General features: G+C 42.3%; 1 protein-coding gene across 2 annotated transcripts in view; it reads right to left on the bottom strand.

The window, feature by feature from the left end:
* Nucleotides 1-24,235, bottom strand: part of PLCE1 (phospholipase C epsilon 1) — a 131,376-nt gene that overhangs the window by 9,776 nt on the left and 97,365 nt on the right. For both annotated transcript variants that reach the window (XM_087702600.1, XM_087702601.1), the window contains 9 exons: nucleotides 23,067-23,191; nucleotides 21,031-21,148; nucleotides 19,913-20,044; nucleotides 14,845-15,135; nucleotides 11,120-11,283; nucleotides 8,685-8,946; nucleotides 7,222-7,340; nucleotides 6,067-6,195; nucleotides 1,242-1,451 (listed from right to left, as the gene is read on the bottom strand). In XM_087702600.1, the coding sequence (XP_087558726.1) occupies nucleotides 1,242-1,451; nucleotides 6,067-6,195; nucleotides 7,222-7,340; nucleotides 8,685-8,946; nucleotides 11,120-11,283; nucleotides 14,845-15,135; nucleotides 19,913-20,044; nucleotides 21,031-21,148; nucleotides 23,067-23,191 (1,550 nt within the window). The remainder of the gene's footprint in view (nucleotides 1-1,241; nucleotides 1,452-6,066; nucleotides 6,196-7,221; nucleotides 7,341-8,684; nucleotides 8,947-11,119; nucleotides 11,284-14,844; nucleotides 15,136-19,912; nucleotides 20,045-21,030; nucleotides 21,149-23,066; nucleotides 23,192-24,235) is intronic.

The following is a 24,235-nucleotide window of genomic DNA, read 5'->3' as shown; positions in this document are numbered from 1 at the left end:
GGTTTTTTTTTTTTTAATTTAAACTTGTTCACAAATTAACTTCGCTTAGGGATAAGCAGAAAGTTGGCGACGTTTGCAATACCATTCAGCTGAAAATCCTATAACTGGGTTGAAGAAGGTCACTCAAATAGCAAATGCATTTGAAAAATTCTAATTTCACGTGTATTTGGTGGACCCGGAGCAGGGGTGGGTTTCAACCGGTTCGCGGCGGTCCCTGCGAACCGGTTGGTCGCCGAACCCGGAAGTAAGTAACTTTCGGGAACGGCGAAGGGCGCGCCCGCCCGCGGTCCTTACCCGGTTTTGATGAGTTCTGCGCTTCCACGCATGCGCAGGACGCATACAGCGCCTGCACGATCGTCCAGGAGCAGCTGGAGCGTCACGCAGACGCTAGTACGCATGTGTGCACCGCGCGCATGCACGAGGACGCCGCCGGCCCCGTTCCAACCGAACCGGTTGGAACAGGGTGAGAAACCCACCCCTGAACCGGAGCCATGTGTAATTTTTTTTAAATTGTGAGAGTTATCAACAAGGGTATAGTGAAAAACGTATAGGGGCTGCACCCTGGCTTCTTATACAATTTGGTGTCCTAGTGAATATCCCAATAAAGAACCTGGTTCTGCACAGCAGCTGTGGCGATGGAAAATTCACTACTAGTAATTATCTGCAGTTCAGCGGTTCTAATCTCACCGGCTCAAGGTTGACTCAGCCTTCCATCCTTCCGAGGTAGGTGAAATGAGGACCCAGATTGTTGTTGGGGGCGATATGCTGACTCTGTAAACCGCTTAGAGAGGGCTGAAAGCCCTATGAAGCGGTATATAAGTCTAACTGCTATTGCTATTGCTATAAGATTAAAAGGAAATTTGAGAGTACCCATCTCTTTTCAGTTGTGGCCAATTATGTATTGACACGGGATGTTTTTAAATAACTGGAAGGGATCAGGTCACAGCAAAAATGCTTTTAGCTTTTAGTCCATGCTGTAATAATAATAATAATAATGATGCACAGCTCCAGGGCAGAGGGAAAAAAAGGCCTTAAGAATGCAAAATAATATCTTCAGAGCAACTTCACACATTTAATTTAAATGCTTTCATTAAGAGCACATGACAATCTAGCTTCTTTATAAGGCCGGAGTCTTCTCTTCAAATTCCAAGAATAAAATTCCAGCCAGCTGCACAAGCTGTCTTTGTTGCTCCCCCCCGATACCATCAGCAAGCAATAGATATCAAGGCAAACAGACTCACTTCCTCGCGCATTTTAAAGATAATTCTTCCGACGTAGCCTTCCTCTGGGAACCAGCTGTTCAAGAGCTGGATGACCTCTTCCTCGGGGCCAAGTACCCTCTGGAACGGTGGCTTCCTATACTCGTTCCTGTCTTTCGATATAAAGCACTTCTCCTCCATCAAAAAGTAGTCGGTGGGATAGTTTCCAATACCATTGGCATTAGCCAAAATCTAAAACAGAACCACGGTGATAATTAGAATGGCAAAGGAATGAATGTTCAATAGCAAATAAATGTTTTATTATTTAGCCCGGTGTGTACTAAAATGTATTAACACATTCAGAGGTGGGTTCCTACCCGTTCGCACCTATTCGGTAGAACCGGTTCGTCAAATCTACCGAACCGGTTAGAAGAGGTTCCACCAGTGGACCCGGAAAGCAGGCCACACCTACAGAAGAGGTTCCAAAATTTGTTGAAACCCACCACTGGCAAGGATCTTGTAACTTGACAGCTTTAAGACTTGCATGCTTCAATGCCAGAGTTTCTGAATAGCTACTTGGACCGACCTAAGTACTAATCCATAATTTCATATCCGGTCACGTGGGCGGCAAGCCACTCCCATCCGGTCACATGGGTGGCAAGCCACTCCCACAAAGGAGGCCACACCCACAGAGTAGGTTCCAACAATTTTTGAAACCCACCACTGAACACATTCCTCAGAGGGTCTTTCTTAGAGTTGTCTTATGATTTAAACAACTGATTATTTTAAAAGGGACAAATTTTCATTTCATTTTCATTTTCCCTTTATTTGTATGCCGCCCTTTTCCCTGGGGGGACTCAGGGCGGCTCACAGTGCAAAAAAAAAGGGGGGGGGGAAGGACAAACAGTTTCCAACATACAGACAATACAACATATTAAAAAACACAACAGCCACACAATTCGAGTGGGGTTAGAGTCTTAACCCCAGGCCAGCCGGGACAGGCAGATCTTTAGGGCAGCGCGGAAGGACTGGAGGGTGGTGAGGGTCCGAATCTCCACGGGGAGTTCGTTCCAGAGGGTCGGAGCAGCCACCGAGAAGGCTCTCCTCCGGGTAGTTGCCAGTCTACACTGGCTGGATGATGGAATTCGGAGGAGGCCTAATCTATGCGATCGTATCGGTCTAGTGGAGGTAATTGGCAGTAGGCGGTCTCTCAAGTGCTTTTCATCAAATGCTTTTTAATCTTATTTTTTTGTTCAGTCGGGCTTTGCCGGAATATTTATTCTGCTTCCCAAGATCGTCGGAATGGAACGACAATCTGCTAATCAGTTGAAGAATTTTCTGCTTATGGATTTGGCACTTTTAGGCTTTTGCTCCCGATGGGAAAATACATGACAAGCAAAAGTTTTACGATGAAGCCAATTTGCCTGGGAAGGAGAGAGAGACATCGCATTTCTTCACACCAAACAAATCATCCAAGCACACTTGGATGGCAAGAATTAAGAGTACCGCATCACCACCAATTTTCTTTTTTTTACTTTAAGATCTCAATCTTGCCATAAAAGCTTGCATGACTTTTTAGTATCACAGAATAATTGACAAACGTCCTTTTTGGCAGCTCTGTAGCTTAGGTCATGATCAGTGGTGGCTTTCCAAAAATTGTTGGAACCTCTTCTTCTGTAGGTGTGGCTTGCTTTCCGGGTCCACTGGTGGAACCTCTTCTAACCGGTTCGGTAGATTTGACGAACCGGTTTTATCGAATAGGTGCGAATTGGTAGGAACCCATCTCTTGAAAAGTGTCCGGAGACTACAATTGGTCCAGAATGCAGCCGCGCAAGCGATACTGGGTGTACCTAGATACAGCCATGTTACAACTATCCTCCGTGAGCTGCACTGGCTCCCTATTGGTCTCCGAACACGCTTCATCACCTTTAAAGCCCTACATGGCCTAGGACCTGGATATCTCCGTGACCGCCTCCTGCCACATACCTCCCAGCGCCCAATAAGATCTCACAGGATGGGCCTTCTCCGGGTGCCGTCGACTACACAATGTCGTCTGGCGGCTCCTCGGGGGAGAGCCTTCTCTGTAGCTTCTCCGGCCCTCTGGAACGATCTACCCCCTGAGATCCGGACCCTCCCCACTCTCTCGGCCTTCCGAAAGTCTGTTAAGACCTGGCTGTTCCGGCAGGCCTGGGGCTGTTGATCTTTGATTGAGTTCCAGCCCCACTAAGGTTAAGTGCATGTTGTGTTCTTTTAATTCGCTTTGCCTTGTATTTTAATTTTTTAAAATATTTTTAAATTGTTTTTATGTAAGCCGCCCGGAGTCCTTCGGGATTGGGTAGCATACAACAGTGTTTCTCAACCTTGGCAACTTGAAGATGTCCGGACTTCAACTCCCAGAATTCCCCAGCCAGCGAATGCTGGCTGGGGAATTCTGGGACTTGAAGTCCGGACATCTTCAAGTTGCCAAGGTTGAGAAACACTGGCATACAAATCCATTAAACCTTAACCTTAACCTTAACCTCTGGTCATGATGGGGTTTTTCCCTCAGAGATCTTTCATCGTCCGTATTTTAGAGCTATATGATTTATTTGATTCGTAATAACTTCTAAATGGATTACAATGACGACAGTTCTAACGGACAGGAAAGGATCTGGTTGAAACATACTGAATTGAATATAAAATTTATTCAATTTGTATTTTTCCTCACTCGCCAGGCAGCTCTGCAGCATGTCAGCTCTGGGAAATTAACCGTGATGTGTTCCAGCTGCATTTTTACCTAATGGACTTCATGGCTGAGCATTTCTCTATGTCAAGATAATAAACTAGTGTTTTATGTTAAAGAAGGTGGGAGAGAACCAGAGGTGGGTTCCTACCAGTTCGCACCTATTCGGTAGAACCAGTTCGTCAAATCTACCGAACCGGTTAGAAGAGGTTCCACCAGTGGACCCGGAAAGCAGGCCACACCTACAGAAGAGGTTCCAAAAAGTTTTGAAACCCACCACTGGTCCTTGGATAGGATTATTCTACACTATCATGCTCCTATTTATAAAACTCAGGGCCTCTGTGAAAGGTAAGGATGACTACTGCGTTTGTGGTGCAATCAGAACACTGCGTGTGTTGAAGTTGTTTTAACGCAAACCAAAGATGCCTTTTCAAAAACAAGTTTACATCCTATTCTTATGCATGCCAGGGCTGTGTGGGAGGTAATTTAAGGTGGTTCTGACAAGTGTCGTTGGCATCTTCCTATCCGGTCACATGGGCGGCAAGCCACTCCCATCTGGTCACATGGGCAGCAAGCCACTCCCACAAAGGAGGCCACACCCACAGAGTAGGTTCCAACAATTTTTGAAACCCACCACTGGCAGAGAACCTATGCAAAAAACATTTTTTTCTGCCTGGAGATATAAGGATGATCACTGGAAAAGGGGACAGCTGCTTACACCAGGCCTACACGTGTCACGTTTTCAACTTAAATTTCATCTACGCAAATGTAATTTCTTCACAAGTTCTACAGATTGCAAAACAAACTCCAGCTTTTATTCTTGCATCACAAGTTCTATGCACAGAAAAGATGAAAAATTACAATTGACAATTCAAGGGGATTAAGAAGACTATTTGGGCTTGCCAGTTATGATACTAAACATTTCGCCAAATAAATTGACACATCTTTTTTTTCACTACTGTAAAGACAATGAATCACTATGCAGGGCTTGAGGGGAAACCACCATGAGTAAGAACAAGGGAAAGAAATCAAATCAAAAAAATTGGGGGGTTGGGGTGCTCAAACCAGCATATAGAGCGGAACTCCAAAGACTGTCGTAAACATCATTTCTTCAGCACTGTTGTAACTTTGAATGCTCATGGAATGAATGATACAGAGGTGGGTTCCTACCAGTTCGCACCTATTCGGTAGAACCGGTTCGTCAAATCTACCGGACCGGTTAGAAGAGGTTCCACCAGTGGACCCGGAAAGCAGGCCACACCTACAGAAGAGGTTCCAAAACTTTTTGAAACCCCCCCACTGCCCCCACACACATACAGAGAGAGAGAGAGAGAGAGAGAGAGAGAGAGACTGACACAGAGAGAGAAAGAGAAAGAAAGGAAGAAATAAATAAAGAAAGAAAAAAGAAAGAAAAAGAGTGAGAGAGAGATGAAAGAAAAAATAAAAAAGGGACAGAAAGAGAAAAGGAAGGAAAGAGAGAGAGAGAGACTGACACAGAGAGAGAAAGAGAAAGAAAGGAAGGAAGAAAGAAAGAAAACAGAAAGAAAAAGGGTGAGAGAGAGATGAAAGAAAAAAAGAAAAAAGGGACAGAAAGAGAAAAGGAAGGAAAGAGAAAGAGAAAGAGAGAGAGAGACTGACACCAAGAGAGAAAGAAAGGAAGGAAGAAATAAATAAAGAAAAAAGAAAGAAAGAGTGAGAGAGAGAGATGAAAGAAAAAAAGAAAAAAGGGACAGAAAGAGAAAAGGAAGGAAAGAGAAAGAGAGAGAGAGAGAGAGAGACTGACACCGAGAGAGAAAGAGAAAGAAAGGAAGAAAGAAAGAAAGAAAGAAAAAAGAAAGAAAAAGGGTGTGAGAGAGAGATGAAAGAAAAAAAGAAAAAAGGGACAGAAAGACAAAAGGAAGGAAAGAGAGAGAGAGAGAGAGAGAGAGAGAGAGAGAGAGAAAGAAAACACATGGCAAGCCACTCCCACCTGGTCACATGTCCAGCAAGCCACTCCCACAAAGGAGGCCACACCCACAGAGTAGGTTCCAAATTTTTTTGAAACCCACCACCGGAACGATAGTAGGTCGAGAACTCTCTGTGGTGTTGGTTACGACTATCTTAAGGTTCTCAGAATTCACGTGACTTATTTGATGCAAAGCTTACCTCATGCAGAAGCTGAGCGACTGTAGTGCCTTGCCTTACGGGAAAAATGGTGAATGGTTCTGGACCTGGAACTCCATGTATGGTGACCCTGTGCACTGTGGCTCCTCTCCATTCCGCTGTGCTGAATTGCTGTCCAAAACACACATTATCAAAACAGTTGCCAATCAGAATAGAGCTGGAAGGGACCTTGGAGGCCTTCTAGTCCAACCCCCTGCTCAAGTAGGAAACCCTATCTCATTTCAGACAGGTGGCTGTCCAGACTTTTCTTAAAAACCTCCAGGGACGAACCCTCCACTAATTCTGAAGGCTCTTCCACTGCTTAATTGTTCTCCGTCGTCTGGCGGCTCCCCGGGGGAGGGCCTTCTCTGTAGCCGCTCCAACCCTATGGAATGAGCTACCCCCAGAGATCCGGACGCTACCCACTCTCACGGCCTTCCGAAAGGCTATCAAAACCTGGCTATTCCGGCAGGCCTGGGACTGTTGACCTCATTGCTGAGGTCCAGCCCCCATCAGATTGAGTGCATATGTGATGTTTTAAATTGTTTTCTTTTATTTTTAATTAATTACTCTCCTTTTCGCTTTGTAAGCCGCTCGGGGTCTTCCGGGATTGGGCAGCCTATAAATCTATTAAATAAATAAATAAATAGATAGATAGATAGATAGATAGATAGATAGATAGATAGATAGATAGATAGATAGATGATAGATAGATAGATAGATAGATAGATAGATAGATAGATAGATAGATGATAGATAGATAGATAGATAGATAGATAGATAGATAGATAGATAGATAGATAGATAGATAGATAGATAAATAAATAATAAAGTATGTGCCGTCTTCCGGGATTGGGCGGCCTATAAATCTAATAAATAAATAAATAAATAATAAAGTATGTGCCATAAGCATGTAGGGGAGCATGGGATATGATAGCAAAGCACCCCTTACAATCTGTCAGGTTTCCCATCTCTGATTTAGATGGAGTGCATGATGTGGTTTTTAATCTGTTCTTCCTCTGTTTTTAACTCTTCACTTTTTAAAAATGTATTTTCTGTAAGCCGCCCGGAGTCCTTCGGGATTGGGCGTCCTATAAATTCATTAAATCAAATCAGATATCAAATCAAATCACTGCTGAATATATTTTAGGTAATTACCATAGAAGTAGGCGCAGCATTCAAAAAAGAATTTTCTTCCATTCTTCGGCTGTTAATAAACAGACTGGAGATTTCTAGCGCTTCATTATGCAGGTTTCGCAGCTGGAGATGTCTGTAACCTTAAAGAATGTATAATTGGAAATTGCAGGGGGGGGAAAAAGAATGAAATAGAGTGCATCTTTAAAATACGTAAGTTTTGCAAAGTAAAACTGAGGCTTGTTGTGCCTAAGAAGTATAAATACTGTAAGGCCATTTATTTGATTAACTGTATTTTGACTAGAGTTTAGAGGTTTGGGGTTTTTTTTAATGCTCTCTCTAATTTTGGTTGTATTCTTGCGGACATTTCATTACCAAACTGGGTAACATTATCAGTGCTGTGTGCCATCTTGTGTGACTTAGCAAGAGTTTCTGGCATATATGGAGCATGAAACATAATTCTTCAAGCACTTCTCAAGGGATACACAGGCCTTCATATTGGATTGGAACTTTTCAAATTTCCTTCTACAAATGTGCCATTTCTTAGCTTGCCTTTCCAGACTTATTCCGATCACTTTTTTAAAACGTAGTGGGCTTTTTTTCTTGGGTGGAAAGAACTAAATGAATAACAGGAGTGGAAAATGAATGATGGCTGTTTAGCAATAGCAATAGCAATAGCAGTTAGACTTATATACCGCTTCATAGGGCTTTCAGCCCTCTCTAAGCGGTTTACAGAGTCAGCATATCGCCCCCACAGTCTGGGTCCTCATTTCACCCACCTCGGAAGGATGGAAGGCTGAGTCAACCTATCTATCTATCTATCTATCTATCTATCTATCTATCTATCTATCTATCTATCTATCTCCTATCTATTGATCAATCTATGGATCTATCAATCTATGATCTATCTATGTATCTCTACCTACCTACCTACATCTCTCTCTCTCTCTTTTTCTACCTATCATCTATCTAGCAATAGCAATAGTTAGACTTATATACCGCTTCATAGGGCTTTCAGCCCTCTCTAAGCGGTTTACAGAGTCAGCATATCGCCCCCAACAACAATCCGGGTCCTCATTTCACCCACCTCGGAAGGATGGAAGGCTGAGTCAACCTTCAGCCGGTGAGATTTGAACCGCCGAACTGCAGATAGCAGTCAGCTGAAGTGGCCTGCAGTACTGCACCCTAACCACTGCGCCACCTCGGCTCTTCTTTCAGATATAGAAACCTACTTAACTTGAATTCTTTCCATAGGTGACGTCCTATGGGCTTATCGGAAGTACAGGCTTCCAGAGTCTGGGGCCGTTTTTTGCCCTCCAGGAGGCTCGAGTTAAGCCTCCAGAGCACGGGAAGGGCAAAAATGCCCGCTCCCCCGGGGCGCGGGAGGCCGGCTATGCCATGCCCATCCACCAACCAGGCAGAGAACCCCTTGCTAAAATTTTTGAAGCCCACCCCCTTGCTTGCCCCCAAGCATTTCATCACCTTACCTCTTTTCAAAGCTTTCAGAGGGATTATTCTTTGCGCCATCACGGTTGAGGAATTGTTCTCGACGACGGCGAAACGAAGGAATACGAGATCCTCAAAGTGAATGCGGAAAAGGAACTGTTCGTTCCACATGGGATTCAGAGTATTGCGGTGGATCGGCTTGGTGCGGAAATGGCAGCTGTCCAGGGGCATCCCAAGGACATCCAGTTCAATGCACGGGCTCCCTGCGCTGTTGCCAGGACAGACGTTCTGTCCAGACACAATCTGACACGTAAAAGAAATTTTATTTTATTTTATTTTATTTTATCAATTTCATATATACATTCATAATTATGTGATCTCATAACTGTTATTAATAATATGAATTTATAACAATTTTTCCCTACTGTTGACAATATACTTGAAGATTGCTTTTTTAACATCCCATAGATCCATCTTATCTTACAACGGTCCTACTTCTTCTTCCCTCCCTCCCTCTTTCCTTCCCTCGTTTCTTCTCTCCTACTCCCCTTCCTTCCTTCCCTCCCTCCTTCCCCTTCCCTCCTTCTCTCCTTTCCTCCTTCCTTCCTTCCCTCCTTCCTTTCTTTTCTCCTTCTCTCCTTCCTTTCCCCCTTCCTTTCCTCCTTCCTTCCCCCTTCCTTCTCTCCTACATTCCCTCCTTTCTTCTCTCTTTCTCTCCTTCCCTTCCTTCCCTCCTTTCTTCTCTCCTTCTCTTCTTCCTTCCCTCCTTCCTTCCCTCCCTCCTTCCCTCCTTTCTTCTCTCCTTCCTTCCTTCCCTTCCTACCCCCTTTCTTCTCTTTCTTCTCTCCTTCCTTCCTTCCTCCTCTCCTTTCCCTCCTCTCCTTCCCCTTCCTCCCCTTTACCCTTCCCCTCTTCTTCCCATTCCTCCTCTCCTTTCCCTTCTCTCCTTCCCCTTCCTCCCCTTTACCCTTCCCCTCTTCTTCCCATTCCTCCCCTCTTTCCTACTCTTACATTCCCTCCCACTCTTCCTCTGCCTTTCCCTTTCTCCTATTCCTCTCCTTTCTCCTCTCCTTCCTATCTTTCCTTCTACTCCTCCCTCCATCCACTCTATCCGTTGTTGTGTTTACATATTCTCCTCTTCAGGGGATGACCTGGTTCTCTTTTTTTATTTTTTAAAAAAAATTGATAAGAATGATTTTCACGATTTTATTCATGAACCAAAGAGTCTGGGAAATTCCAAAAACAACAACATTCCAACTACCATGATTAAAGCTTGATTTCAGATAATTATTAAGAGGAAGCAGAAATATGTTTATAGAATAAACACAACTATAATAACAATCTTGTCATTTACTGCCCGCTTATTCTGATGGAGAACAGTATCTGCTTCTGGGAAAACATTCAAATGGAAAATTGCCACAGCCAGGAGCCCAAAGATACGATGCCTCCACCACCAAATATTTAAAGCAATAGCAATAGCAGTTAGACTTATATACCGCTTCATAGGGCTTTCAGCCCTCTCTCTAAGCGGTTTACAGAGTCAGCATATCGCCCCCAACAACAATCCGGGTCCTCATTTCACCCACCTCGGAAGGATGGAAGGCTGAGTCAACCTTTGAGCCGGTGAGATTTGAACCGCCGAACTGCAGATAACAGTCAGCTGAAGTGGCCTGCAGTACTGCACCCTAACCACTGCGCCACCTCGGCTCTTTCATAAAGAAATGTTTATTAGAGGTGGTATTCAGCCGGTTCTCTCTGGTTCGGGCGAACCGCTAGCAACAGCAGCTGCAGGAGGCTCCGCCCACCCGCCCCAATGTAATTCACAACCTTCTGCACAGGCAGGTGGCGGCGCATGCGCTCACATTTGCAAACCGGTCGGGAAGGTACGTGAATCCCACTGCTGATGTTTCTCTGGAAATGGTTTCTATACATATTGTATGTAGTTTCTATCACATTTACCTTTAAAGCCCTAGGACCCGGAGACCGTCTTCCGCCGCATACCTCCCAACGGCCCATAAGATCTCACAGGTTGGGCCTTCTCCAGGTGCCGTCGACCAGACAATGTCGTCTGGCGACCCCCCCGGGGGAGGGCCTTCTCTGTAGCCGCTCCGACCCTATGGAACGATCTACCCCCAGAGATCCGGATCCTTCCCACTCTCACGGCCTTCCGAAAGGCTACCAAAACCTGGCTATTCCGGCAAGCCTGGGGCTGTTGACCTCATGGATGAGGTGCATCCCCGCCTAGATTGAGTGTATGAAGTGATCTTTTAATCTGTTTTTATTCTCTCTATTTTAATTTTTTTATTTTTGGAAATGTATTTCTGTAAGCCGCCCGGAGTCCTTCGGGATTGGGCGGCCTATAAATTTATTAAATCCCTAAACACATCAACTCTATGAAAGTTTATGAGGTCATTTGCTCCTACGCTCAATTGTATTTTTGATTTTCAAAGGAAGATTATGGACATGGTGCACTTACTGTCAGTGAATAAATTGCAGGTTCTATGCTGTCAAAATCTCGTTCTAAAGGACAAAATTGTTGATATTTGGGGCAGTTCTTATTCCAATAAACAGGGGGCTTCAGAACAAATCCACAGCCTCCGTTGGCTTCGAACATCGCGGCATTCAGATGCAGAGGAAGATCTATGGATACAGCATTCAAAATAGTATAAAATGACTACGCCATGATTTGAAAAGAAAGCATATTTAAAACAGGCTGGAAAAATATTGCTGCAAAATTGCAACTGTAAAACAAGCCCATTAGACTTGATTCCTTCCAATATGATCACTCATTTAACTAATATATACATTAAAAACAATAAAATTAAACCAACAGATTTTATTAATCTATTTAGAAAGTATATACATTATAGCAGTGTTTCTCAACCTTGGCAACTTGAAGATGTCCGGACTTCAACTCCCAGAATTCCCCATGGCTGGGGAATTCTGGGAGTTGAAGTCCGGACATCTTCAAGTTGCCAAGGTTGAGAAACACTGCATTATACATTTCTTTAATGGCCCCATGAAATTTATTACAAATCCATTCATAGGTTTATTTATTGAAAAAATATATATTATAACGTTTATAGAAGAATTCCTTCTTGGAGAAACAAAAATAACAAAAGCTAGTTTATGACCACTTTCTCAAAACTGGTATTTCTTCAAAATTTTAAATTTTTTAAACCAATTTTTTGAAGACCTGAGACTGTCATAAAATATACAATAGTGTAAGAAGTCTGGAAACTCAGTAAATATATATATACATATATATATGTATATATGTATACATAGTATATATAGTATAGTATATATATATGTATACATACATACATGTATACATACTCAGTAAATATATATATATATATATATATATATATATATATATATATCTGTAATAAACATTGTGATTTTTATTTTGTTATTTTAAAATCTCAAAAGCTCCCTTAAGGTTCAACCGCCAAGCAGCATTTAACAAAAATTTTAAAAACACAAAATAAAAACAAGGCTAAGGATATAAATGAAAGGCTGATTTTAGAACACGAACAGATTTGTGAAGATGAAAGCAATTATTGAAACCAATCTTTAAAAACCAATATCCATACTGCACCTTAAAAACGACTGGCTGAATTAGAAGAATTTATCTAGGAAGTGCTAATTCGCAGTGTGTGTTGTTTACACTAGGCTTATTACGAGTTTGCATGCCAAATTGCAAACTTCTTAATCAAAAGCCACTCCTAATACTCATTTCACAGGCATGGTTTTTCAATGCGCAAGATATAAAACTGATAATAAGTAAAAACAGCCAATAGCTGTTCTATTGAACGTATTTTTGCAAATTCAACAGGATTTGTTTTGGTGCTTATGGCGATATATGCACCGTATTATATGCATTCTGTGTTGAGTGACGATACAGAAATATGTTTTTCTCATAAATGTCATAGTGCTTCACTGCAAATATGGAAAATGAACTCCCCCCCCCCCCCAAACTCATGCTGGGCATAGAACGCACATCCTAACTTGTTTCTTTAATTATGTATTTTTCCATTGGATACTTTGGCTGACTTCCATGCTTCCTGCCTCCCAACTCCCATTTGACACTCAGCTAGCAATAGCAAGCTTCAGAAAGCATTTGCAACATGGGAAAAGTAAATTGGGTTTACAGTGCATTGAAAATAGCTTACCCATTAGACACAAGCTGGCAGGATTCAGCTGTAGCCACAGCAGGAAGAACACGTGAAACCATCTTTTTTTTCCTTTTATTAAACGTTACGGCTTCTGTTTTAACTACATGGTACAGGCAGTCCTCAACTTGCAACAGTTAATTTAATTTAATTTCAGTTCATTTAGTGACCTGATAAAAACCCTTGACCACAATTATAACCTTTGCAGCATCCCCACGATCATGTGTTTCAACTCTGAAGCTGACATGGCGGAAGCCATCTTCTCCGGCTTCATAGTTGCCACGAACTTTGTAGAGGGGAAGGGAGGGGGGGGAGTAAAAAATAGCTGCCGGTCAAAACAAAAAAGTTTTCTTGCGAGGACCAAGGTCATCCCAACAGCTGTCAAGTAAAAGAGGAGGGGAGTGACGAAGCCGCCTCCCGGATACCTTCATTGGAAAATGTCACCAAGTGAATGAGAGGAAGAGTGGGAAGCAGAGGAGAGAAGAAAGATGGGAAGAGAGGGATAGGAGAGAGGAAGAGTGGGAAACAGAGGAGAGAAGAAAGATGGGAAGAGAGGGATAGGAGAGAGGGTAAGGGGGGAAGATGAGGAGGATAAGGAGGAGTGGAATGAAGAGAGAGGAGAAGGAGAAAGGAAGGGGAAGTAGAGTAGAAAAGGATGATGAAGGGAAGAAAGGAGGTAGGAGAGAGGTAGAAGAAAGAGGTGTATGGAGAGCAGAAGAGCTAATATGTTAAGTATATTGATATGGAAGCATAAACACCATCAACACAAAAGGGAGTTTGCTCAGAAGCTGAAACACACCAAGTCAATGAGAGGAAGAGTGGAAAACAGAGGAGAGAAGAAAGATGGGAAGAGAGGGATAGGCGAGAGGAAGAGAGGGAAACAGAAGAGAGAAGAAAGATGGGAAGAGAGGGATAGGAGAGAGGAAGAGTGGGAAACAGAAGAGAGAAGAAAGATAGGAAGAGAGGGACAGGAGAGAGGGTGAAGGGGGGAAGATGAGGAGGATAAGGAGGAGTGGAATGAAGAGATTACTGGATTACTGGATTACTAGCAATAGCAATAGCAGTTAGACTTATATACCGCTTCATAGGGCTTTCAGCCCTCTCTAAGTGGTCTACAGAGTCAGCATATCGCCCCCACAGTCTGGGTCCTCATTTCACCCACCTCAGAAGGATGGACAGCTGAGTCAACCTTGAGCCGTTGAGATTAGAACCGCTGAACTGCAGATAGCAGTCAGCTGAAGTGGCCTGCAGTACTGCACCCTAACCACTGCGCCACCTCGGCTCTTATCAGCTGAAGTGATTCACTTACCAACTGAGGCAAGAAAGGTCGTAATATGGGGTAAAACTCAATTAACAAATGTCTCGCTGAACAACCTACATTTTGGCCTCTATTGTGGCGACCCCCCGGGGGGAGGGCCTTCTCTGTAGCTGCTCCGACCCTATGGAACGATCTATCCCCAGAGATCCGGACCCTTCCCAATCTCACGGCCTTCCGAAAGGCTACCAAAACCTGGCTATTCCGGCAGGCTGAGGTGGTGCAGTGGTTAGGGTGCAGTACTGCAGGCCACTTCAGCTGACTGTTATCTGCAGTTCAGCGGTTCTAATCTCACCGGCTCAAGGTTGACTCAGCCTTCCATCCTTCTGAGGTGGGTGAAATGAGGACCCAGACTGTGGGGGCGATATGCTGACTCTGTAAACCGCTTAGAGAGGGCTGAAAGCCCTATGAAGCGGTATATAAGTCTAACTGCTATTGCTATTGCTATTGCTATTGTTGACCTAATGTACGAGGTCCAGCCCCGCCTAGATTGAGTGTATGAAGTGATCTTTTAATCTGTTTTTTTTATTCTCTCTATTTTAATTTTTTAATTTTGGAAATGTATTTCTGTAAGCCGCCCGGAGTCCTTCGGGATTGGGCGGCCTATAAATTTATTAAACAGTTAAACAGTCGTAACTCCCCTGTACAATCACTTAAACCCAGAAGACACTTCAGTACACATCGAAGAAGACTCAAGAGTGCCCATACCATCCGTTTGGTAGTTCAGTGCCACTAGCTGTACTCCGTGGAGCCAGAAGAGGAGGGGATGGGGATTGGATGAGTCGATACGGGTAGCAGCTGGATAGGTCCTCAGCAGCTGGCAGGTGGTATGCTGGATCAGTTTCTGAGAATATCGCCTGCACAAGCGCTTGGTGGCGTTTTCATTCAAGGAGGAAATGTGGTAACACCTAGGTGTCCTTATAATGGAACTCAGAGACGTTGTGTTGGGAAGAGGCGAAGAAATGTCTTCCAAGATCTGCCGTACGCCATCAGAGGCTCCTAGAAAAAACAACAACGATACTTTCAAGTGATATTTTCCAAATTTTAAGCTACTTAAATTTGTGTTTCAATGACGTGTTGCCCTCATGTATAAAATATGTATTAATAGCAATAGCAATAGCAGTTAGACTTATATACCGCTTCATAGGGCTTTCAGCCCTCTCTAAGCGGTTTACAGAGTCAGCATATCACCCCCCACAGTCTGGGTCCTCATTTCACCCACCTCGGAAGGATGGAAGGCTGAGTCAACCTTGAGCCGGTGAGATTAATAGGAAATGAATGCATAATTCTTAAAAATCATGATTACAACCCAGAGCATAATTGGCAGGACAGAAAGGAATCCTTGTCTGTCGTGAGCACGTTTCCCGAAAACGTTGTTCCCCAAAGGAGACAACGTTTTAAGAAATACAATTATAGCTTAACTCTTCAGAAACGATAAATGCTGCAGAATATATCTTTAAAGGTTCCACCACAAAACCGCGTTCGACTAAAGGGCGCTCGACGAAACCGCGTAGCTGACGTCATCACAGCGCGACAACAGCGCAGAGAAAAAAGCACACTGTAAACGCTAAACCTAAAATTAACCCCTAAACCTAAACCTAACCCCCCTAAACCTAACCCTAAACCTAACCCTAAACCTAACCCTTAACCTAACCATAAACCTAACCCTAAACCTAAACCTAACCCTAAACCTAACCCTTAACCTAACCCTAAACCTAACCCTAAACCTAACCCTAAACCTAACCCTTAACCTAACGCTAAACCTAATCCTAACCCTTAACCTAACCCTAAACCTAACCCTAACCCTTAACCTAACCCTAAATCTAACCCTAAACCTAACCCTTACCTTAACTTGAATTGGCTTGCTTTAAAAGCGCTATTTAAAGCGCCCTTCTTTCTCCGCGCTCGCTGTTGTCGCCCTGTTGATGACGTCAGCGACGCGGTTTCATCGGGCGCGCTTTAGTCGAGCGCGGTTTTGTCGTGCCACGATCTTTAAAAACATACCCAACTTTATGCATTTTCTATTCTTAAATATTTGCATTTAAATTAATCTGATTTGTGTCTGATTTAGGATCTCATAAATTAAAAACAGTAGCAATGCATGTATAATCGGACATTTCAACCGCCTAATAAGGAATGAATCCGGACCCATACATAAATCCCAGTGTAATTAACACTTTAAAATTCATAAAATTTAATTTAAAAAATAGAAAACAAATATTACCATATCCTTTTACTTTCCGTTGGAGCAAGTCTATTACCTGAACTGCTACCACACATAGTTACATTACACTTAATGTTAAATATTAAGCTTCCTCCTTAACTACAGCTAGTATTAGATCAGAAAAAACTTATTTGATTATACAGGAAGGAAACAAAAAAGGAATGCTGAAATCCAAGGAACAGTTATTACCAATCTCTGATGGCTAAAACAACTGGCACAGTTATATCAACATTTTGGCTCCCTCTTGGAAATTAAACCTTTCTAACTGCACTGTCATTGCCTTACAAATAATAACTTTAGATATAACTAGAAAGAAATAGATATAACTATTGAAAAATTTGTTAGAAATGTAAAGTAAACAGGGACAACATCTGTTTAAATTTACTCCATATTGCATTTTCTTTTTTGTTTGTTTGTTAGAAACTCTTCCTTTATTAACCCACTTTGTTTATATTTATGTAGCATTATTTTGCATTTTCCTTGTCATATTCTCAGAATCGATCTTTCTATTTCAAAAACTGTTGGTGCCGCTTCCTTTTAAGAACTGCATATTCATCTTTACTTTATAAAACGTTTTTATAAGAAAACTTTCTTTGCCTGGAAAGATCGCTTTAAGGCGCTGGCCTAGAAACCAGGAGACTGTGAGTTTTAGTCTCATTTTAGATGTGAAAGCTGCTTGGGTGACCTTGGGCCAGTTCAGAGGTGGGTTCCTACTGGTTTGGCCCGGTTTGGCCGAGTAGGTGGTAACTCGGCGGCCCACGTACCCGAACCAGTTCTATAGTCGGTGGTACCATCTTGATTTTTGGTTCTGCTCATGCGCAAAACAATCTCCATTGCAGAAATGTAATTAGCAATAGCAATAGCAGTTAGACTTATCTACCGCTTCATAGGGCTTTCAGCCCTCTCTAAGCGGTTTACGGAGTCAGCATATCGCCCCCAACAACAATCCGGGTCCTCATTTTACCCACCTCGGAAGGATGGAAGGCTGAGTCAACCCTGAGCCGGTGAGATTTGAACAGCCGAACTGCAGAACTGCAGTCAGCTGAAGTAGCCTGCAGTGCTGCGTTTAACCACTGCGCCACCTTGGCTCTCTCTAATTTCCCCCCCCTCCCCTTTTCTAACGTTCTGTGCATGCGCAGACCTTTTTTGGTGTAAATGAGCACACGCGTGGAACATTATTTTTTGCACCGAACTGGCAGTAATGCCAATAGCAACGCGCCCCTGGGCCAGTTACTCTCTCCCAGTGCTGCTGTTGTGGGGAAAATAGGAGGAAGGAATATTAGAAAGGTTTGCCACCTTATACAAAAAATAAAGGTGGGATATAAATTAATTAAAAGTAACCATACTGATATTTCCAGTGAGTAATGCAGTAGCCTAGAGGTGGAGCTCTATTCTATTCTATTTATTAAATTTATAGGCCGCCCAATCCCGAAGGACTCCGGGCGGCTTACAGAAATAAAATTTTAAGAAAAAGGTTAAAAAGACAAACAGAAAAGAACAGATTAAAAAAAACATATCATGCACCCAGTCTAAGCGGGGCTGGACCTCGGTCATGAGGTCAACAGCCCCAGGCCTGCCGGAATAGCCAGGTTTTAATAGCTTTTTGGAAGGCCATGAGAGTGGGTAGGGTCCGGATCTCTGGGGGTAGTTCATTCCAGAGGGTCGGAGCGGCTACAGAGAAGGCCCTCCTCCGAGGCCCTGCCAGCTGACATTGTCTAGCTGATGGCACCTGGAGAAGGCCCACCCTTCTCCAGAGACTCCAGAGACCGTGAGTTCGATCCTAGGTAGAGGCAGATATTTCTCTCTCTGGACACATTGAGATGACATCTGCTGAAAAGAACCTCGGCATTGGTGACAGGAAGGGCATCTGGCCACTAAACACTCAGCTACATTCAGTTGCCCAGACTCCACCCTGCAAGGGATTATGGGGTCGTTAAAAGATGATGATGCTGATATTTCCAGTGGCCCAATATAGAGGTCTAATTCCAGTTTGTTAAATATCTATGGAGATTTTCGATCATCCAGATCGTGGTTGTCCCACAGTGGTGGTTTTCAAAAAAAGTTTGGAGCCTCTTCTGTAGGTGTGGCCTGCTTTCCGGGTCCACTGGTGGAACCTCTTCTAACCGGTTCGGTAGATTTGACGAAGCGGTTCTACCGAATAGGTGCGAACCGGTAGGAACCCACCTCTGTTATCCCAAAGATGCCTTTTTTTCAAAAGGTTAAAAGAGAAAGTCCAGTTACCTTTTTTTGGGGGGGGGGGGAAGCACTTCCTGTTTCTTAATTTGTAGGAGATTACTTCTAATCTTATACCAGGTCTACTGCTGGTGGAGAATCCTTCCATTGTTTGAGCACTGCCCATACAGAGTCACACCTTTAATTTATAACAAGCAATTGAATAGGTTGCCTCTCCACAGTAGGGACAGAATCAAACAGGGTGTGTGGGAATCGGCAAGATATCTAAATGACCTGATCTCCCCAAAACAAAGAATAGCTTTCTTCAGAGCCAGATTTAACATTCTCCCTTCAGCACTCCTCCAGGGCAGGTATAAGAGAAGACCTATAGCAGAACGGGTTTGTATATGTGGTAAAGGAGAAGTGGAAGATAATTCACATGTTCTATTGCACTGCCAGCTATACAGAGCTTGTAGGTCTGCACATATTCTCCCCTTATTAGAGAGATTGCCAGGGAGGGCAGACAATTTTTATCTAGGCTTCCTCCTCCAGGACACTAACCCGGTTACCACGTATGCAGTGGAAAAATTCTGTGCTGCTGCGATGTCCATAAGAAAAAAATTGGCTACAGAAGTATAGTTGTCATCTTGTACCAATTATCTGGACATATCTCTAACAATCTTTGGACCATTATGTTATTATCCACTTTTAATGTCAATACTTTTTAATTATATTTTAATGTTAGTATTTTTAATATAGTGTAAAGATAAATGTATATAGCAATAGCAATAGCAGTAGACTTATATACCGCTTCATAGGCCTTTCAGCCCTCTCTAAGCGGTTTACAGAGTCAGCGTATTGCCCCCAACCACAATCCGGGTCCTCATTTTACCCACCTCGGAAGGATGGAAGGCTGAGTCAACCCTGAGCCGGTGAGATTTGAACCGCTGACCTGCTGATCTAGCAGTAGCCTGCAGTGCTGCATTTAACCACTGCGTAATAAAGATCTTACTTACTTACTCTGCTACGATAAATTTAGGAATCTGCTCTAAATAAATCTGCTAAAAATCTTTTTAAAATGCAGTGGTTTTGAAATGTAAGATCTCATATAAAAATAACAATAAATATATAAAGGGACAGAATACACTTGAATATTTGTAGACGTTTTCTACCATTATTGCTATTATATATATTATTTCTAATGATTTTAATCTGTTGCACTATATATGTATCTTATGCTGTAAATCACTTAGAGATACATGCTTGAAGTAACATAGAAATATTTGTAATACATAAAATAAATAGTTATGCATATCAGCAATTGAGGTTATGTGTCTTGAGTTACGGAGCCTTCTGTGGGGTTGATCAAGGGATTCGTACCTTTTCCAGGTGTTTTTCCAAGTATGGTTGGTTCTCCTGGACTCAGCCTTCCTGGACTGTTGCCAAAAATGGACTTCCGGCTCTTCCTTTCCTTCCCCCGGCTAGAACCAGATGGATTTAGAGTTGACAAGCCTTTCCCCATAAAAAATATAATAAATAGGTGGAAAAAAAATGAGTGTGAACATGCCATTTCTCAGCTTTTGATAAAGTCAACATCTTCCTGAGTTTTGTCAGTTCATACACCGGAGGGGCCCTTAACGATTTATCAACTGCTCTGCTAATTAGTGTATTGGTTATGTTTCGTTTCAGAAATGTTATGGCTTGGATTCTAACTTCCATTTGGGGATTTCTGGTTGTGAAACTGCATTATCTACATCTCCACACCCTTCTTTGATAAATACCATCAAAACCAATACACAGCTTTATCAGTTTACTCAACTTTTCTTTAACACTTCTGTAATGTTATTTTATTCTTGCCGTAGGCCCTTTCCCCACCTCCCACCCTATCCATTATGGAATGCCTGATGGTCCATTTACTGCAAGTTGTCTATTCTTATTCTGCTCCAATATCCTGTTTGTGCTCCTATCCCAATATAACCCCTCTTTTTTAGTTCCCTTGTAGGACTACAGCCAAATCTCTACTGAAAGGAAGGCTTGTCTGCGGTGCCTTTTCTGTACATGAACTTTGGGGTAGAGAGTGGAAAAAGCAATGCCTACAAAGAATGCTTCTTGGAAAGGACGAGAGAGAGGGGGGAGAGAGAGGGAGGGAGAGAGAAGGAGGGAGGGAGGGAGAGAAGGAAAGAAGAAAGAGGGAGGGAGGGAAGGGGGGAGGAGTGGGAGGGATCATTTTGAAAAAAACCGACAGGCCTAATTTTTCATTTCTTGTATCCCCCCCTTCCCTTCTTATTTGTAAGCCGCTCCAAGTCTTCCGAGAGTGGGCGGCATACAAGCTAAATAAATTCAAATTCAATTCACTCATAGAATCAGAACTGAAACTTACTCAACTTAACCAAAGTTGAGTTCTAATATAAAATCAAACCATTAAAAAAATTAAAAACGAAATAAAATTGATGAAAATGAAGTAAACAAAGGCAAAGACAAGTTATCAATGAACTTACCAGGAAATTTCACCGCCTGACAGTAGATGACCAGATCGGAGAGTTCTGGTGCTATTTGTCTACTTTCTTTTTTATTTTGGGAAAGATAAAATTCTTCACTCAGTTCCATATCATAAACCTACGTCAAATCAAATAAACTTTCATTATAGTCGTAGAGCAGCATAAGGTCTTGTGATACATTTAAAAGAAGCAGAAACATTTTAAAATGATAGACCTACCTCCCTACCTATCATCTATCATCCATCCATCCATCTCTCTATCATCGTCTGTCTATCTACATCTTTCTGTCTATCTGAATAAAAGATAAAATTCTAAAAGCTAGAAGATAGAAACTATACTTACATTACACACACATACTGTATATAGTGTGTATGTGTATATATGTATATGCTGGTCTTGTTGTATTCGGGTCAAGGTGGCGCAGTGGTTAAATGCAGTACTGCAGGCCACTTCAGCTGACTGCAGTTCTGCAGTTCAGCGGTTCAAATCTCACCGGCTCAGGGTTGACTCAGCCTTCCATCCTTCCGAGGTGGGTGAAATGAGGACCCGGATTGTTGTTGGGGGCAATATGCTGACTCTGTAAACCGCTTAGAGAGGGCTGAAAGCCCTATGAAGCGGTATATAAGTCTAACTGCTATTGCTATTGCTATTGCTATTGCTATTGCTATTGCTATCTATCTATCTATCTATCTATCTATCTATCTATCTATCTATCTATCTATCTATCTATCTATCTATCTATCTATCTATCTATCTATCTTATCTATCTATCGGATTGTTGGGGGCGATATGCTGACTCTGTAAACCGCTTAGAGAGGGCTGAAAGCCCTATGAAGCGGTATATAAGTCTAACTGCTATTGCTATTTTCCTGTATAAGATTTGTATATGTATATACAAATATACATGTATATTTGTATATACATACATGTATAAGTATTTGTGTGTATATATATATATATGCATATAGTATATAATATACTATATGCATTTATTCATATATATTATATACATACACATATATGATAACAATTAAAAAAAACACCTGAAAATCTGAAAAGATAGGGTACACACATTAGAAGAGTATAAAAGGTTAACATGTGGCAGACCATCTCTATTAAATTACAAAGCACCTTAATGTGACAAACTAGGTGCACACCAAATGTAGTTTATTAAATGGATCCCCAAGCACGAGACAGAAGTCATCGCCCAAATTTTGAGTGCTGCCGAAACCCACTTTTGAGTTCAATTGATCAAAAGGGATTTAGCCAAACTTAATGCAACTAATTTGGGTTAAAGATCAACCAGCAGCAACAGAAGCCTGAGAATCAAGCCATCAAGCCGAGGTGGCGCAGTGGTTAGGGTGCAGTACTGCAGGCCACTTCAGCTGACTGCTATCTGCAGTTCAGCGGTTCAAATCTCACCGGCTCAAGGTTGACTCAGCCTTCCATCCTTCCGAGGTGGGTGAAATGAGGACCCAGACTGTGAGGGGCGATATGCTGACTCTGTAAACCGCTTAGAGAGGGCTGAAAGCCTTATGAAGCGGTATATAAGTCTAACTGCTATTGCTATTGCTATTCAACAGATCAAAAGTACAAGTTTATACACAACATCTTAGAACCTTGAAATTCTAAAATTGGACGTTTGAAGTTTAGAATCTAGAATCAATGGGTTACCATTTCACATGCTTTATTAGGGGCGATTAGGAATAATGGCAGGTCAAAATATTTAAATTTGCTTCTAAATGAGACAAACTGTGAAAAAATGCATCACAAATAAAAAGAGGGCTTGATATATTATGATGAAGATATTAAACTAGCCATTTTTTAACCACCTTTACCTCTGTGTCGAAAATTTAAGAATATACGTAAATTATCATATTATAGAATTCACAGTTGTTTGCTAATCGCAAGTTATAATATATTGACTTATCTTTAAAAAGCTTTTTTTTAAAAAACAGTTTCTTAATAAATCCCCGCTCCCACTTAAGCCTCCATTAGGGTAGATATAAGTTTGGAGGGGAAAAGCTAAATATTACCTTTCCTTTAGCGTTGCACACCGTGCTATCAGCCTTTTTAATTCTCTTGGCATTTTCTTCGCCAAATTCAAACTGGAGCTTATCAATGGTGAGTTTATTCTCAGGCCGGTCTTCCAAAATGTTATCTGGAAAGCAAGTAATATCTGATTGAAGTTCCGAAAGGGAAATTTTTATTTCAAGTGAATGTATTGGGATGATCTTATCTGAATAGAGATTAACCAGCCAAATAATGTTTAATTTCCTAATACTATTCTGTCGAGTCAGAATAATGTCGTATCCTAACCAAGTTCAGCAACGAACATTTCCTTAAAGAAAGAAAGCAGATTTTTCCAGTTATACACCTGTGCATTACAGGTAGTCCTCAACTTATGGCCCAGTGGCGGGTTTCAAAAATTGTTGGAACCTACTCTGTGGGTGTGGCCTCCTTTGTGGGAGTGGCTTGCCACCCATGTGACCGGATATGAAATTATGAATTAGTACTTAGGTCGGTCCAAGTAGCTATTCAGAAATTCTGGCATTGAAGCATACAACTCTTAAAGCTGTCAAGTTACAAGATCCTTGCACCGAAAAAAAACTAGGGGTCTTCAAACTTGACAGCTTTAAGACTTGTGGACTTCAACTCCCAGAATTCCTCCTCCAGTCACGTTGGTTCAGGAACTCTGGCATTGAAGCATGCAAGTCTTAAAGCTGTCAAGTTACAAGATCCTTGCCAGTGGTGGGTTTCAAAAAATGTTGGAACCTCTTCTGTAGGTGTGGCCTGCTTTCCGGGTCCACTGGTGGAACCTCTTCTAACCGGTTCGGTAGATTTGACGAACCGGTTCTACCGAATAGGTGCGAACTGGTAGGAACCCACCTGTGTTATGGCCCAAAATATCTCTTGTTAAGTTAGGCATTTGTTAAATGAGTTTTGTCCCATTTTTACAACCTTTCCTGCCACAGTTGTTAAGTGAATCACTCCAGTCGTTAAGTTAGTAACACGGTCCTTAAGTGGACCTGGCTTCCCCACTGATTTTGCTTATCGGGAGGTTGCAAAAAGAGATCACATAGCCTTGGGACACAGCAACGGTCATAAGTATGAACCAGTTGCCAAGCATCTGAATTTTGATGGTAGAGAATTCATGGGGAAGGTTGGGGTTTATATCATATTTGCAGGGATTGTGAAAGTCACT

This window comes from Thamnophis sirtalis, unplaced genomic scaffold (genome assembly GCF_051295495.1).
Source record: "Thamnophis sirtalis isolate CommonGarterSnake01/CBP01778 unplaced genomic scaffold, rThaSir2_p1.2 scaffold_15, whole genome shotgun sequence".
Taxonomy (NCBI): Eukaryota; Metazoa; Chordata; class Lepidosauria; order Squamata; family Natricidae; genus Thamnophis; species Thamnophis sirtalis.
This window is presented reverse-complemented; position numbering and strand designations above follow the sequence as displayed.